At 38.2% G+C, this 17,355-nt stretch overlaps 1 protein-coding gene across 2 annotated transcripts in view; it reads left to right on the forward strand.

Moving 5' to 3' along the window:
* The window catches only part of scfd2 (sec1 family domain containing 2), a 259,523-nt gene that overhangs the window by 129,142 nt on the left and 113,026 nt on the right, over positions 1-17,355 (forward strand). Inside the window, exon 6 of one of the 2 annotated variants that reach the window (XM_073064671.1) lies at positions 14,074-14,182. The exons of the other annotated variant lie outside the window; for it this stretch is intronic. Within the exon in view, the coding sequence (XP_072920772.1) occupies positions 14,074-14,182 (109 nt within the window). The remainder of the gene's footprint in view (positions 1-14,073; positions 14,183-17,355) is intronic. 2 annotated transcript variants of the gene reach the window in all.

Below are 17,355 nucleotides of genomic sequence, written 5' to 3' on the forward strand. Positions count from 1 at the left end.
TTACCCATAGCCCTCTATTACTCTAAGCTCCATGTACCTATCCAAAAGTCTCCTAAAAGACCCTATCAAATCCGCCTCCACCAATGTTGCGGGCAGCCCATTCCACGCACTCACCACTCTCTGAGTAAAAAGCCTATCCCTGACATCTCCTCTGTACCTACTCCCCAGAACCTTAAACCTGTGCCCTCCTGTGGCAACCATTTCATCCCTGGGAAAAAGCCTCTGACTACACGATCAATGCCTCTCATCATCTTATACACCTCTATCAGGTCACCTCTCATCCCCCGTCGCTCCAAGGAGAAAAGGCCGAGTTCACTCAACTTGTTTTCGTAAGGCATGCTCCCCAATCCATGCAACATAAGTGTTGGATAATCCTATTTTATTTGTATTAAAATGCGAATGGAAGTTGTTGTCTAATTCCAAATGGATTTAGTTGCAATGATAAAAACTGCAGAGGTATGATTTAAGTTTGGCTAGTTGGTCTACAGTAGTAATTAGTTCTGCCATTTATTGTTAGATAATGGGCAATAATTAATAAGTGTGTGTTGGGATTCTAGAGCATTTTTAACCACTTGTGTGCAACCAATTAGTACCTACAAGCTGATCAGTATTTCCCTGTGTACTTTAAGTGAGAATGTTATGGGGCAGTCTTCAAAAATAATGAGGTTTCTTCCCTGATTTATCCTTTCCTGTCCAGACAAAGGAGCCAAACAATTTTCATGAGCCGAATGAATAACTATCATTAGTATGATAGTAAGTTTTATGATATAAGAGGAAGACTAGTTGGTAATTTGTTGGTAAAAAGTGACTGCCAATACCCCAGTAGCTTAAAATAATACAGCTTATAAATGCATTTATGAAATGTGTGGTATCATTTAATACATTTCACACCTAAAGTTTATTCCTCCTGAGAGACGAGCATTTTTCATCAGCAAAAGGGATTAATGTGGCTTTATTTTTCCAAAACACTTTGTTGGACTTTGTATTCAAGACTAACAAATGGGCGATGAACTAACTGCATAATTTGACAATTGCATCAAAATTTGTGATAGTCTACACAGTATTTGTTGGCTTTACATTTAATCACAGAGGGTAATTTGCTCTTGAGTATTGAGATCATTGTTGTCTGAAAATTTGTTGACTTATAGTTTTGACAAATACTGTCCTGAAATAGAGCATATCTTTGTGGCAGCCAAAATACAGTTTTGGAAGTATAAATTAATACTGCTTTATTGTTATCTGGAAATATTTTTTCAAAGTTAAAGCTTGGATTTTTAACTTAAGACATTTGTTTATCTTAGTTGAGAGAGTGTTTACAGTAGTATGACTGTGTACATTCCAGAATTGATTAAATTGCTTGCAAGTCATTCACATTTTAATATCACTTTTCTTTATGAAGGCAAAAGAATCACAGTTTTATTTTGGAAACATTGCCTTACATTATAAAATCTGTCCTCAATGTATCCTGTGAACCAAGAACTAGGAACATCTGGCAACAGCCTTTGTGAGAATTCAGAGCCTTAATATCAATTGATCTGATTCAGAAGAAGATGGCGCCAGAGAACAAAGTGACCAAGGCCAACTTTTTTCACTTCTTTTACATTGTCTTTTTCTTTCAAACGTGGTTCTGCTATGAATGGAGCTCATGATCTGCATTTTGGTTGTGTGTTTTCGGGTTGATTGAGCAATCTGGAGCTTATCTGTTTCCGAGGGCGGTGTGCAGCCTCGAGGCCAAGAAGCCAGGAGATGGGACACAAGCCCATGATTGACTTCATTGCTCACCGATCTTGGCAACTAAAGCATCGAGGAAGACTGAAATCATCAAGGCAAGAGCAGAAGGTGAGCAGGCGTTCACCCTCACAAGCGCTGCTGCCAGAGGAAGGTGTCTATGTGTGACAGTCTCCCTCTCGCCCACTGCTCCCGGAGCAAGGTCCCTGTGCGTTAGCCAGTAAGTGCCTTGCAAAATGTATAGAATACAGTCTAATGATCATGACTATGGCTTTTGAGTATTATATGGTGACATGCATACGTGGATAATAAACTTACTTTGAACTATTATTGGATAAAATTTGTGACTAACTGTCTACTCTTTAAAATAGACAGGATGACCAAATGGCCTCCATCTGTGCTCTATTTTATGAACATAAACATAGACTTTGTAAATATGGTATTCAGAACAAAAAAGCACAATTATAAAAGAGACATTGGCTTCTCTACCTTCACAGTTCAACATATCCTTCCAATTTTATGTTCATATTCCTCTTGAAAAATTAGATTTCATTCTCCTGTTTCTTATGCAATGTGACTTATGTGACTGAGAGATAATCTGCTTTAAAGTTCTCTTTTTCCTCATTTGCTGTTCTGTTGACAGTTCCACAGGATTGGTGGAGGATGATGCTGTCCTTTCCCAGATAGATAGACCTATCAAATTACAACTATTATAAGCTATAACCAAAATCGTGGTGCTGCTTCTGGGATTGCATCCATAAGGCAGTCATTATCAGTCCTCGTTTGCTCACACATCCTGTAGCTATTAAAGAAGGACTTGTATTTCTGTAGTGGCTTTCACAGAATCTAGCATCACAAATTTGATTGCCTTAAGGAATTTTGAAGTACAATTGTGATGAACAGTCATTCTCCAAACAACATGATCTTCAAATACAAAGATGTAAATGACCAAAGTAGCCTGGATTTTCTAGTGGTAAGTGATGAAAAAAAATATTGGTCAGAAAAACATTTCATGTGTTTTTTCAATAATCCAGTGAGAATGTGTATATGGCATTTCATGTGTTTTTTAATAATCCAGTAAGAGTGTATATATGGCATTGGTTTAATGTTTCGTTGAAAAATCAGCACGTTCAGCAACACTGCACAGAAGCGGCAACGTAAATTATGTGTTCATCTTAATGTTCAGCCAAATGATTAGTGTGCCATTGACAAACGTCTACCCTGATTCTTTAACTCTAGTGGAAATTCATTCCTGATCTAATGGAATGGCAGAGTAGGCAGAAGAGGCCTGATAGATTACTCATGGTACCACCCATTCAATAGATTCTGATAACAAATGAGAAAATCTGCAGATGATGGAAACCCAAGCAAAATGCTGGAGGATCTCACCAGGCCAGGCAGCATCTATGGAAAATAGTAAACATTCGGCGTTTTGGGTTGAGTCCCTTCATCAAGACTGGAGAAAAAAGTTGAGAAATCAGGTTAAGAAGGTGGGGGGGAGGGGAGGGGAGGAAGAAGTACAAGGTGATAGGTGAAACCAGGAGAGGGGGAGGGGTGAAGTAAAGAGCTGGGAAGTCCATTTGTGAAAGAGGTAAAGGGCTGGAGAAAGGGGAATCTGATGGGAGAGGACAGAAGGCCATAGAAGAAAGGGAAGGGGCAGGAGCACCAAAGGGAGGTGATGACTTCCTTTGTGCAGGGAGGAAAGGGGCTTATTTTGCTGCTGTTTTTTCTTCTTGTGTTCTCTTTTGGTGTGTTCTGTGTTGTTCTGCTGAGCATTGTGGGCTGCTGCCAACACATCATTAGGTGTTTTGGTTGTTAATACAAATGACGCTCCATGTACATATGGTAAATAAATCTGAAATCTGAAATCCACCAAGACTGCAGAATGACCAGAGCAGTCACCAAGGGTGAGCATTCAGATTTTTGATACTGTAGTGATTTTGATAATTATATAAACATCTTAGAAAGGTATATAAGTATTAAAGATGATTTCATAAAACTACAAACTTGGAAGAACAGTTAAAATTTAGGGTTTGACTGAAGTTGCAAATAATATTTATATTACTCCAGTGCCTGCTACAGAGTGTGTTACTGAGAACAACAGCTTGCATCTACATTTAAGCTTTTAACACAGGAAGGTGTTATAAAATAACTGAGGTCAGAAGTGGAGGAATACAGGTATTTTAAAAACTTGCAAGACTGAAGTAAATGCAGTATAAACATTTAAAGGTTTTTGGTTGGCTATATAGAGAGGAAAGGGGTAAAGGGACATAGTCTTATCATGGGGAAATGGGACTGGCTTTAATTGGCATCTTGGTCAGCATTGTCCAGGTGGACCTAAGGGCTTGCTTCCGTGCTCTACGACTGGAAAATGTTGCAGAGACAGGAAAAAGTGATGTATTGGAGTGTTTTGTACATACAGATAAGAAATCTTAAATTGGAGCATTGTCCAACCAGAGAGCACATCAACATTTGGAGCAATTAAACTTCCATATTAATTTTGGATGAGAAATGTAAGTTTTTGCCCAGAACATGACTTCTTGCAGACTGTTTACTTGGTCTCGACTAACATGGGAATCGTTCCTTCCTGGTTCCAGCCAGTTGGATCTTCAAAAGGATTTTAAGAAAATATTTAATTGTAGGAGGTTTAAATGTGAGCAGATAATACTCAGAGTGCACAGCAGATCAATTGGCAATTTAAACATTTCTAAATGTTATTAGATTGGTGATGAACCAGATTCAGCATACAGAAGTGCTGTTCAAATCCTACCCAGTGTGACAGCAGGCAAAAAATAATTTCCACTTCTGTTGCGGTATTTCGTATGGTTAAGTGTCTCGTGAAAGAGTGAGATGACTGAATCTTTTTGACAGTTGAGAAAGGAATATTGGCTGAGATATCAGCAGTACTCCATGCACAGCATATTAAGCCAAATAAAATCTGTTTATTTCCAAATCCACATACAGATGGGCTTAACATCTCATCAAGCAGAGTGCAGCACTCCCCTGTTACTATAGCAAAGTGTCATTTTGCATTATGTGCTGCAGCTTGAACCCATTATCTTCTGAACAGATAAGGATGCTACATGCTGAGTGAAATGCTGGCTACATATTTTCAAGTTAAATGAATTGAAGAAATACTGTAGAATCGTACAGCAAGGAAGGAAGTTATTTGGCCCACTGTGTCATATTTGTAATGCTGTCTAACAGTTCTCAACTGTTTTCCCATAAGTCTCAATTTTTTTTCATTCTCACTGCTTTGAATAAATCTACTTTTGGGCAAAGTAATTCTGTTTCTTAACCACACCATGAATCTAGTTGCTAGTGAGTATCTATTATAAACATGAAATTTCTAATTTCAGAAAATTATCGTTTAGAGACTGATGACCCTGGTGGGGGATTTTGGGGTAGGGGGTGGGAATGTTGCTGGATCTTTGGAGGTTTCCTCTTCTCTGGAGGAGGTATGATATAATGTAGACAGGAAGATCTCCAACTTGGTTGTGTTCCACTTCAGAGATTTCCTTCTTTGTGCAGCCCCATGCTCCACTTTATTTCCATTCTTCATCTTGTAGATATGAACATTAAGATACAGTTAAGTTGTTTATGAACATTAGGTTGTTGCAACTTGTAATTACACAACCTTTAACCTCTTGCTTCGGCACTTTGAGGTACCCACCTGTTCCAAGCAGGCTTCCATTATACCAGTGCTTCAGAAGAACGTGGAAATCTGCCTCAATGACAATCATCTGTTAGCACTTACATCCACAGTGATGGAGTGCTTTGAGAGCTTGATGAAACACATCAGCTACTGCCTGAGAAGCAAATTGGATCCGCTCCAATTTGCATACTGGCATAACAGGCCCACAGCAAATGCCATTTCATTGGCTCTTCACTCAGCTCTGGAATATCTAGATATCTTAGATGCATACATCAGGGTGCTCTTTATCAACTACAGCTCGGCATTCAACACTATCATTTCCTCAAAGCTAATCAATGCACTTAAAAACCTTGGCCTCAATCCCTCCTTGTGCAGTTTGATCCTCGATTTCCTCACTTGCAGACCTTAGTCAGTTTGAAGTGGCAACAACATCTCTTCCAACCTCTCCATCAACACGGGTGCATCACAAGGCTGTGTGCTTAGCCCCCCTGCTCTACATGCTTTATGCTTATGACTGTATGGCTAAGCGCAACTCCAATGCCATATTTAAGTTTGCTGGCAACACCATTGTCACTTATTGAATCAAAGGTGGTCATAAGAGCCCAGCACGTAAGTGCAATTACGAAGAAAGCATGGCAGCACCTCTACTTCCTTAGGAGTTTGCAAACATTTAGTATGACATCTAGAACTTTGACCAACTTCTGTGGATCTGTAGTGGATAGTATATTGACTGGCTGCATCACAGCTTGCCATAGAAGCACAATGCTGTTGAAAGGGAAATCCTACAAAAGCAGAGCTCCAGTGTCATTTTTAAGTTGGCTAACGACACCACTGTCGTTGGCCAAATCAAATGTGGTGATGAATCAGCATATAGGAGGAAGAATGGAAATCTGGCTGAGTGGTGCCACAACAACAACCTCTCTCTCAATGTCAGCAAGACCAAGGAGCTGATTATTGACTTCAGGAGGAGGAAACCGGAGGTCCATGAGCCAGTCTTCTTTGGTGAGCAGAGGTGAGAGAGGGTTAACAACTTTAAATTCCTTAGTGTTATCATTTCAGAGGACCTGTCCTGGGCCCAGCACGTAAGTGCAATTGCAAAGTAAGCACAACATCCTTAGAAGTTATCTGCATAGCATCTAAAACTTTGACAAACATCTATAGCAGTGAAGAGCATATTGACTGGTTCAGTCAAGCTTGGTGTGGGAAACATCAGTGCTCGTGAACGGAAAAGTCTCCAAAGAGTAGCGGATACGTCTCTGTCCATCACAGGTAAAGCCCTCCCCACCATTGAACACATCTAAATTGAGTACTGTCACAGGAAAGCAGTATCCATCATGGTCCCACACCACCCTGGTCATGCATGCTGTCTTCTCGCTGCTTCCATCAGGAAGAAGGTACAGGAGCCTCAGGATACTCATCACCAGCTTCAGGAGTAGTTATTACCCCTCAACTATCAGGCTCTCGAACTGTTCCCATAACCTATAGACTCACTTTTAAGGACCCATCATCTCATGTTCTTGATTCTTATTGCTTATTTATTATTATTATTATTAATTTCTTTTGTCTTTTGTATTTGCACAGTTTGTCATCATTTGCACACCGGTTGTCCATCTTGTTGTTGAGGTCTTTCATTGATTATTTTATGGGTTTATTTATTTATTTATTTATTTATTGCTCATCATAACAAAACTTTCAATTTCCAGATACATTTACATTTCTTCCCCTCACAGGTATCAGCTATCAGAACACTTCCATCAAAATATAGACATCACCACAACAATTATTTTATGGTTATAGGATTTACTGGGCATGCCCTTGAGAAAATGAATCTGAGAGTTGTATATGGTGACATATATGTAGTGATACTAAATTTACTTTGAAGTTTGAACCTCTCATAATTGTCACACATCAAGGGCTATTGGTGGGAAGAGTGAGGGAGGAATGAGTTGTCCAAGTTCTGTTTCCTAATTCAAAACTCTAGGATGTCAGACAAAACAGCCAATCTATTTGTGTGGTTCCTGATGAAGGAGAGCTCAAAGCTGAAATTGGGACTGGAGTATTTAGTGGAGTAAGGTTAGAAAGATTGCAACAGATTTGGGAAGTATGAGAAGCAAGAAAGTCCTGCAGAATTCTTGGTGTGAATTTTATTTCTTCTGTTTCTCAGTCAAAAATGATCAGGTTGATTAAAGACTGGAGGTCATTGGATCAGGGGTTCCCCCAGAAATATATGGGGATGGTTGGCAAATTTAAGAAGAAAGACCAGTGAGTTTGGGAAGAGGCCACAATAATGCCTGAAGACTTGTATAAAAAAGGACTTCACTGCTGAATTTGGCCAGTCTCAAACCCTGCACCCCCTCCTGAATCTTTTAATAATCTTCTAACATTTGAAGTTTGCAGTCTCATCATTTTGCCATTTGAAAAATATATGAAAGTCAGCATTTGGTCTACTTAAGTGTTCTGTATGTTTCATTTGGAAAAGGAGAATTTCAGAACAATTTCAAATGCAGAGGATCTTAGGAGTCTTCATACAAGATTTCCTAAAGGTTAATTTGCAGTTTGAGTTAGTGGAAAGGAAGGCAAATGTAATGTTAGGATTTGTTTGGAAAGGACTAGAATATAAAAGCAAGCATGTAAGGCTGAGCCCTTTATAAGGTATTGTATAAGGCATTATATTTATATTTATTTATAAGGCATTTTATAATGCAGTTGGAGTATTGTAAACAGTTTTGGGCCCTTCATCTTAGAAAAGATGTGCTTGGAGAGGGTCCAGACAAGGTTCACAAATGATTCTTGGAATAAAAAAGGTCAATGTATGAGGAATGTTTGATGGCTTTGAGCTTGTTCTAGCTGGTGTTTAGAAAAATTAGGTGAGATTTCATTGTAACCTATCAATATTTAGAGACCTAAAAAAGAGTTAACATGGAGAGGATGCTTAGTAGGGGAGTCTAGACGATACTGCCTCAGAATAGAAGGGCGTCCTTTAGAATAGAGATGAGAAGGAATTTCTTTAGCTAGAGGGTGGTGGTGAATCTTCGGAATTCATTGCCAGACATGGATGTAGATGCCAAAGTCCTTGGGTATATTTAAAGTGGAGGTTGATCGGTTTTTGATTAGTGCATCAAGATTTACAGGGAGAGGGCAGGAGAATGGGGTTGTGAGGGATAACAAATCAGCCACAATGGAATAGTGGAGCAGACTCAATAGGCTGAATGTCCTTATTCTGCTCTTATGGTTGTGATATTATGATCTTATGGTCTACTTTTTCTATGTAAATCTGTTTTCCCTCTCTTACTAGTGTAGCCAGTGTACATCAAGGGAAGTTATCTTAGTATCAGTAATAATCAACCGTATCTTTGTAATGTAAGTTACTTCTGCGACATGCACTGTGGTGTTGTTTATTACTTCCTTTACTAGAGCAGTGCCATGATGTGTTCTATTTTGGTACGTGGTAGAGTGAACTGGCATCCAGTTGGACATCCAGCTGGCAAGATGCTGCTTTGCATGGGATTCTGGAGTTTTTCCAACACTTATGCAGGAATGGATTTCTCATTGCTTGCAAACTGTTCCTTTCTTAGAGTCAACCTTGAATTTTAAAAGATAAATTAAAGCAGATGAACCTAATGTAATGGAAAAACACATTAACAAAATAGTTTGCACTTAACATGCTGTTCTAAAGGCAATGTTTATATTGAGGAAACCATATACAAACATACCTAACATTTCTTGTTGATAAACCAGATAAATTACTCAAAATTGCTAAGCTTTTAAGAGAAGACTATCTCAATAAGCTCTACATTTCAGCTGTAAACAAAGTCCATTAACCTGCTTTCCTATCTTTGTACATTTTCTCATGACTGCTGGCAATTTAATACTATTTCAGGAACTTTCTAAGAATTCTGCAAGGAATTCTTTATAAGTAGTGGATACAGTCTGGTCCATCAAGGGCAAAGCCCTCTCACCATTGAGCGCATCTATATGGAGTGCTGTGCAGGAGAGCAGCATTCATCATCAAAGTCTCATACCACCCAGGTCATGCTGTCTTCTCACTGCTGCCATCAAGAAGGAGGTGCAGGGGCCATGTGACTCTCACCACCAGGTTCAGGAACAGTTATTATCCGTCAACCATCAGGCTCTTGAACCAGAGGGGATAATTTCACTGAACTTCACTTGCCTCATCACTGAAATGTTCCCACAGCCTTGACTCACTTCAAGGACTTTTCAACTCATGTTCTCGATATTTGTTGCTTATTTATTTTTGTTAGTTTTTCTTTTGTATTTGCATAGTTTGTTGTCTTTTGCAAACTGGTTGTCCGTCCTATTGCAGTCTTTCAATGATTATATTATGGCTTGGATTTACTGAGTATACCTGTAAAAAATCAAATCTCAGGGTTGTATATGATGACATATATATACTTTGATAATAAATTTACTTTGAATTTTGTCGAAGCAGTCAAAGGATTATTTATTTGAGGAAAAAATACTATTAAATATTTGGCGAGCTGACTGTTGGAGACATTTGATAAGCCAAATGGCCTGTTTGGCAAATCTATGGTTCTTGATATTCAGTCCTTTGAAGGGTAAAGAAGTCACTTTGCCATGTTGCTCTTTGAACATACAATGTTCAAGATGGTTTACTGTCATTTCCAATGCACAAGTGTAAAAGTGAACAAAATTATTGTGACTCTGATTCAATGTAGCACAAAGAAAAACACAATGAGATAAAGAACACAATAATTAAAGCGCAATAAATGTAAACACATAAGATAGCTCATATACATTGATTGCATGTCCATAAAGTGACACTAGGCACAGGAGTGTCAGACAGGAAATGATAAAGTAGTGGTGGTGGGAGGTTGGGAGGGGTGGGTTAGTGGGTGGAGGTGTTGATCAGCCTTACTGCTTGGGGAAAGTAGCTGTTTTTGAGTCTCTGAGTGCCTCTTCCCTAATGGGAGTGGGATAGACAATCCATGAGCAGGGTGGGAGAGATCCTTCATGATGATACTGGCCCTTTCCCTGCACCTTTCTGTATATGTGCCCTGTATATATAGAATGATGTGAGTATGGATGTGCATAGTTCAACCCTCTTCAGCCTCCTCAGAAAGTAGAGGCATCGGTGAGCTTTCCTGTTTGTGTAGAATGCATTCTGGGATCATGAGAATATTTACGAGATGTTCACTCCCAGAAGTTTGAAACTGCTCACAGTTGGCACTACAGTGCAGCTGATGTAGCGGGGTGTGAGTGGTTGGAGTTCCCCTGAAGTCAATAACCATCTCCTTTGCTTTGTTGACATTTTGAAAGAGGTTATTTGCCTTGAATATCTGGGTATTTCCACCATACTATTGTGATAACATGTTTATTTTTGTACCCACCTGTTAAAATTATTTTTTTTGTCAAGGGAAAAGAATTTCATAAATTTGCTTAGGTTCCTGTGCACTTACAATGCACATTCAGGAGAATAGCTGAAATTCCAAGGAAAAGATGATTTGCTGAAAATCTGCCATCAACACATGGACATGTTTCTTGACCCTGTAACTAGGATGTACGCACGGTAAAGCCAATGTCATGGAATCCAATGGACTAAACTCTTGTTTTTTTTTTGTTGCACTTATATTCACTATTCTGCTTTCTCACAGTACTCTTTGAGATAATTATTCATGCTTAGTTGCTCTATGTGTAAGAACTGTTGGTAGGAGTAGAATTTCAAAATAATAATTGTTATTTGTTCAACATTAGAAAGGAAGTGGAACTATTCCCTTTTGAGTGCTTCAGTGGCTTCACACAAGGTCATTTAAAGTATATCGCTTTGCTGTTTTTATCTTTGAGGTAAACAAGGCAAATGAATGTTTAAAGCAGTAGAATGCAAATGTTTTTGTTGTAACAGCCCGCAAATCTTAATTACATCAGTGTGTTTATATCTGTAGCCTCCGGTGTCCTTTTGTAAAACTCCTCTTGGACTTCAGTTTCCTTTACCCTGCATTTTTATTCTCTCTTAGCACCAAAAGGGTGAAATGATCATTATGTAACAATGGATTTCCTTAAATTCAGTGTGTGTGGGGAGGATGGGGAGGGGAGAGAAATGTCTTGAATCTCCCCTATAATTGAGTTCTGAGCCATTTCATTCTGTTTCATTTCTGTTATAGAATTTAAGATTTTGCTGTAACCAAATAACCTCTTCAGTACTGTGTGATTAGTTAGATTAGAAATTGGCCTTCATCTTCTCCAACTGTATGGAAAACATGAAACAGTATGGTTTCTGATACTAAATCATAGAAAAATCTAATGGTTATTCACAATTTCTTTCTAGAATTTAATAAAATAAATTATATTCAGAATTTATGTTTGTTACTATTGCCTCATGAAAGAATTTCTATTATGTTCACGTTTGTGATATATTGTCAAATTATATTTTACTTAGGCATGTGGTTCTATAAAACTTTACAAAAGGAAGTCTGTTAAACTCTAGAAAATTTGTAAAACCAAGATTTGGGCCACTTGTGAATAGTTCAAGTTTAATAGGGATTCAAGAGTGCATTGTGTAGTTTACATTTGCCTAAACATTTATCTAAACATCATGCAGTTTTTGTAGTACTTCTGGATTGAAGATTTATAAATTGTAGTAGATATGTTTAAGATATTAACATTCATTAGCTTAACATTGATGTTTTGAATGTGGTGTGTGATCCACATCTGTAAATTACTGGCAAAGATATAATCTCTTTCTAACTTTTTAAGTAATATAGTGTACATTGCCGTCTGAATGTATAAGGCAACAAATGGAATGGAAATATTGAAGACAAAACGTAAACTGACTAATTCATTCTTGCTGCCTGATGGAAACCAAGCCGGCAAACACATAAATGCTTAAAGCTATATATTTGTCTGGAAGTCTCATTGATTGCACCACAAGTGATGTTTTATTTAGAGAAATTGCAGAGTAACAGGCCTTTCTGGCCCAAAGAGCCTGAAATGTTTAATAACACCCATGTGGCTAATTAGCTATTAATCTGCATGTTTTGGTGATATGGAAGGAAATTCACACAGTCATGGGGAGAGCATACAAATTATTTAAAGTGGCGGGAATTGAACCCGGGTCATTGGCACTGTATTGAAAATACATGACATTCCCATTTTGAGAGGAATTACCCAATTTGGATAAATCAAATAACTTGAAACATTTCCAAAATTCACCCCTTAATTTAAACTGAGTTAACAAATCTTGAGTTGTAGGTTGTTTAGCTTTTCATTAAGCCTAAATGTGTTGAATTAAGAAGCTTAAGTAATCAAAATACCCATTTATGGTTGACAACTGGGAGTGTACACGTGTGGACTAGATATCAAGCCAGACCCTTCTGTAGCCTTATTGCATGCTATTACTGGTGTCCTGTAACGAATGGTCATGAACTGCAGTATTGTAAATTTAGTAGGTGAGCATCTGACTGCTGTAACATTTGTTGCAAAAGTTTCAAAAATTTTCTTTTCCATTTGTACAAGAGTGAAAATAATTGTACTTTTGTGAAAATAGATATGCACTACAAGAACAGCAATATTGAATTTTTATTTTTACCATGCATAGTTTTGTGAAGCTTTAAATGTTTTTTTAATATAAGAACATCCAGTTTTAAATATGTTTCTGATTTGTACTTAGCTATCTTACTGTTATGCAACTTGATATCAGGACACAGTGGTACATAGGCACAAGGTGACCTCATTCTTTTTCCTCCAGTACATAATCTGATATGAAGATCAAAAACTTAAGAATAGACCAGGACCAATTTGTTTCAAAAATGCATATTAAATTATATACACATATGTTTTGAAACCACAGGAATGTTTTATTTGTTTTTGCCAGGCAAAGTCTTTGCAAAATTGAAATCCTTCACTTTTTATTCTGTGTAAAAAAAAACATAGCTCTTGATGGTGAGTGAAGAGTTGGAGCACACTGGTGGTTTATATATTCTGTTACAGAGGGTCAGTGGGATTCTTACATCCAGTCTGGAGTAGAGTCCAACTTGAAAACCTTGAGCACAAAATAGAATGCACCATTGTCGTTATTTAAAGAACCAATATTATTGAAGTACACATCAGGGTTAGTATCTTTTGCTGTTGTGAGACACTGAGACAGGGCTATGCAGAATTGACAGCTATGCTTTGTTAAAGTATTTCATATGTTGCAAAATGCATTGATAAATCATTAGTTGTAAAATTCTTTGGACATCCTGAGATGTGGAGGGCTCTGGTATGGAGCTAAATGGCTCAGAAAGTTCATTCATTCCTGGAATCTCTCATCAAAATAGTCTCATTGAAGAACTTTATCCATATCTTTTTCCTAAGTGACTGACCCTTTATACATAAATTCTACACTCCCTAGCCAGGAAATATACTCTTTGTTTATTGATCTGATTAAATCCCATCAGCTCACTTGCCTCTCACACTTGTAACAATCCAGTCCCGTCTGACACCATCTCCCCTCAATATGCAATGGTTGTTCTGCTTTCACTGTTCATGACATTCAGACGTCATCTCTTTCTTAAATGGTTGATCAGTTATTTATAAGTAGTCCTCTCATTTTAGAGATACAAGAAACTGGAAATGCTGTGGTCTGAGTGGGAGGGTGGTAAGGTGATGTGGTCAGAGGGTGGGATGGTCTGGAATTATCAGGCTAAACAAAGACAATTCCTTTTCCCCCACAGAAGTACTCAGTCCTGCAGACTGTCTCCTGCTACCCCTAGGTTTAGCTTCTCCTACAAGAGGAAGCATTTCTCAATCATATTGTGACCCTCAGGATCTTGAATACTGCAGGTAAATCAATGCTCACTTAGAATATAACTTGTCCAATTTTTCCTTATAAGAGAATTCTCCTAAATTGGTATAAATGAATCAAATAAATGCTGTCTATAATGATGCATCAATAAACTTCCTTAAATTAGACTAATGTAGACCATAATCCAGAAATGGTCTCACCAATTGCATGACAGAATTGATGGCTTTGTGGCCAAGTTAGCAGATGATACAAAGACAGGTAGAAGGTCACATACTGTTGAGGAAGGACTTGGACAGATTAGGAGCATGGGCAAAGAAGTGGCAGATGGAATATAATGTAGTGAAATGTATGGTCATGTAATTTGGTAGAAGCAATAAAGATGTAGACTTTTTTTTAAAAAAGGAGAAAAATCATAAATCAGAAGCACAAAGGGGCTTGGGAGTCCTCCTGTAGGATTCCCAATGGTTAACTTGCAGATTGAGTTGGTGTTAAGGAAGGCAGATGTAATGTTAGCATTAATTTTGAGAGGATTAGAACATAAAAGCCAGGATGTAGTGCTGAGGCTTTAGAAGACATTGGTCAGACTTGCATGTATTATTCTGAGCAATTATTGACCCTTATCTAAATAATGATGTGCTGGCATTCAGAGGGTTCAGAGGAAGTTCAAGAGAATGATCGCAGGGATGAAAGGTTAACGTATGAGGAGCTTAGAAGAATGAGGGGGTACCTCATTGAAACCTATCAAATATTGAAAGGACCAGATAGAGTTGATGTGGAGAAGATGCTTCCTATAATAGGGTAGTCTAGGACCAGAGGGCACAGCCTCCAAATAGAAGGATATCTCTTTGGAACAGAAATAAGGAAGAATTTCTTTAGTCAGAGGGTGGTGATTCTGTAGAATTCATTAGCACAGATGGCTGTGGAGGCAAAGTTGATGGGTATAGTTAAAGCGGAGGTTGATAGGTTCTTGATTGGTAAGGGTGTCAAAAGACAAGAAAATAGGTTTGAGAGGGATAATAAATCAGTCATGATTGAATGGCTACGCCAAATTGATAGGCTGAATGGCCTAATTCTGTTCCTATGTTTTTATCATCTTATGCTCAATGTAGCTGCAGAATAAACTCTCTATTCAATTCTGCTAACAATAAATGGTAACATTCTTTTAGCTTTCCAAATTACTTGCCATACTTGCCTTTCACAAATTATGCACTTAAACTTCCAGATCCTTCTGCATCTCAGAATTCAGCTATTTTGCCAGGAAAAATTAATAAAAATATTGCTAACAAAAGAAAATCTGCACATGCTAGATATCCAAGCAACACACACAAAATGCTGGAGGAACTCAGCAGGCCAGGCAGCATCTATGGAAAAAAGTACAGTCGACGTTTCGGGCTGAGAGCTTTTGGCAGGACATTGCTATTACTCACATTATGTTCCATTTACCGCATCTTAGCCTACTATCTGTATTCCTTTTTGTGCCAGTTATATCTAGTATGTAGCTTGCTTAGCTATGTTTGTGTCATCAGTAACCAGCTGGGTTAACTTATAGACTTCTCCTTGTCTTATGGAAGAAAATTCTTTTTCTCAGAATTTAATTTATTAATGCTTTTTTGCAGTAATCCTTCCTGTGTTGGGTTATGCAAGTCAAAAGCTCTGCAAGAATGTACGTAGCAAACATTAACCACTTCATCCTCCAGTTTGATTTAAATTATTGAATGCCAATTCAGCGTATTTCACATTGCCGTTCATATATCTGAACATGAACAGTAGAATTGTGTTAGACGGTCCATTTGCATAAAGGAGATTCAATATTTTTTTTAACATACAGCATGAACCAACTAGGCATACTTACAGAAGTAGTTTGAATAAACTGACTTATCCTGAGTGTCTCAAATTATCACCAAGATAAAAATCTGCCTGATATTTTACAAGTATGTGAATATTTTCCAAGTTGTCATTTTCTCATTGAAGAAGACTGGATGACAATGTTTAGATGGTTACAATCTTACCTGCCCTTGCATTGGATTAAAAATCATTCTCTTTAGAAGAAATAGATAATATATAAAGAGGGAATGAAAAGGTTAATCTGGAGTTCTGTGTCTTCAAACGCTAAGAATGTGTTACGATTAGGATCAAAAACAGACAAGGCAGAAAACCCAAGGACAGTAAGTCAAATCTGTGCAACGTCAACCAGATGACTTTTTATCAAGAAGGAATCGAGCAGATGTGAGTTGGATCACTCATCTCCAAAAGTCTTAAATGACTAGCTAGACTGCTCACACTCATCACTAGCTGGGCTTTGCACTGTTCAGAGAAACTGGCAACAGATAATATACAGGTATTGTACTAAATCATAAAATGATTACAATCCTTTCATATATTGAAGATGCTGCTTAGTACTTAGGATAATCAATCAATTGATCTGGTAATAAATGTATGCCCAGTTAAGGAAGGATAATTTAGTAAGCCCATAAGCATTGAAGTATACACATAAAATTGGTTTTAAAAGTACAAGATAATGCTTAACTCAGTGTACAGTATACCAATAACATTGTTCAAATAAGCGAAGGGAGGTAGCACAGTAATGTAGCAGTTAGCATAATGCTATTACAGTACCAGTGACTTGGATTCAGTTCTGTCTCTGTTTGTAAGAAGTGGAAAGCAGCCAGTGAGTAAGTGGGCCAGTGAAGGAGTGGAGATTTGAGGCTTTGACTCGAGAGATTCTGGCAGTTTTGGCAGTTGGATTGTGCAATCAAGTGAATCAAGATTTGAATAGCTCAGCAGAAAGCTGTTGATTAGACAATCAAGATTTGAATAGCTCAGACTCAGCAGAAAGCAGCTGATTGGGCAATCGAGGTCAGGTTACCAAGCAGTTTGAAAAGCTCAAACAAATAAATAGAGGGTTACCTCAAGCGGAGCAGCCTGTTGAAAGCGGACAGTGAGTGAGTGGGCCAGTGAAGGAGTGGAGATTTGAGGCTTCGACGAGAAGAGGCGGAGGACGAGTTTGTTCCCAGTTAGTCTTTACAATGACTCCTGAGATGGTGATGTGCCTCTCCTGTGAGATGTGGCAGTCTTGGGGGAACTCCCCTCTCCCGCAGAGTCACATCTGCCAGAAGTGCTTGCGGCTGGGCGATCTGGAAGACCGTGTGAGGAATCTGGAACAGCAGCTGGATGACCTTCGAATCATAAGGGAGAATGAGGCAGTCACAGA

This window comes from Hemitrygon akajei, chromosome 13 (assembly GCF_048418815.1).
Source record: "Hemitrygon akajei chromosome 13, sHemAka1.3, whole genome shotgun sequence".
NCBI classification, from domain to species: Eukaryota; Metazoa; Chordata; class Chondrichthyes; order Myliobatiformes; family Dasyatidae; genus Hemitrygon; species Hemitrygon akajei.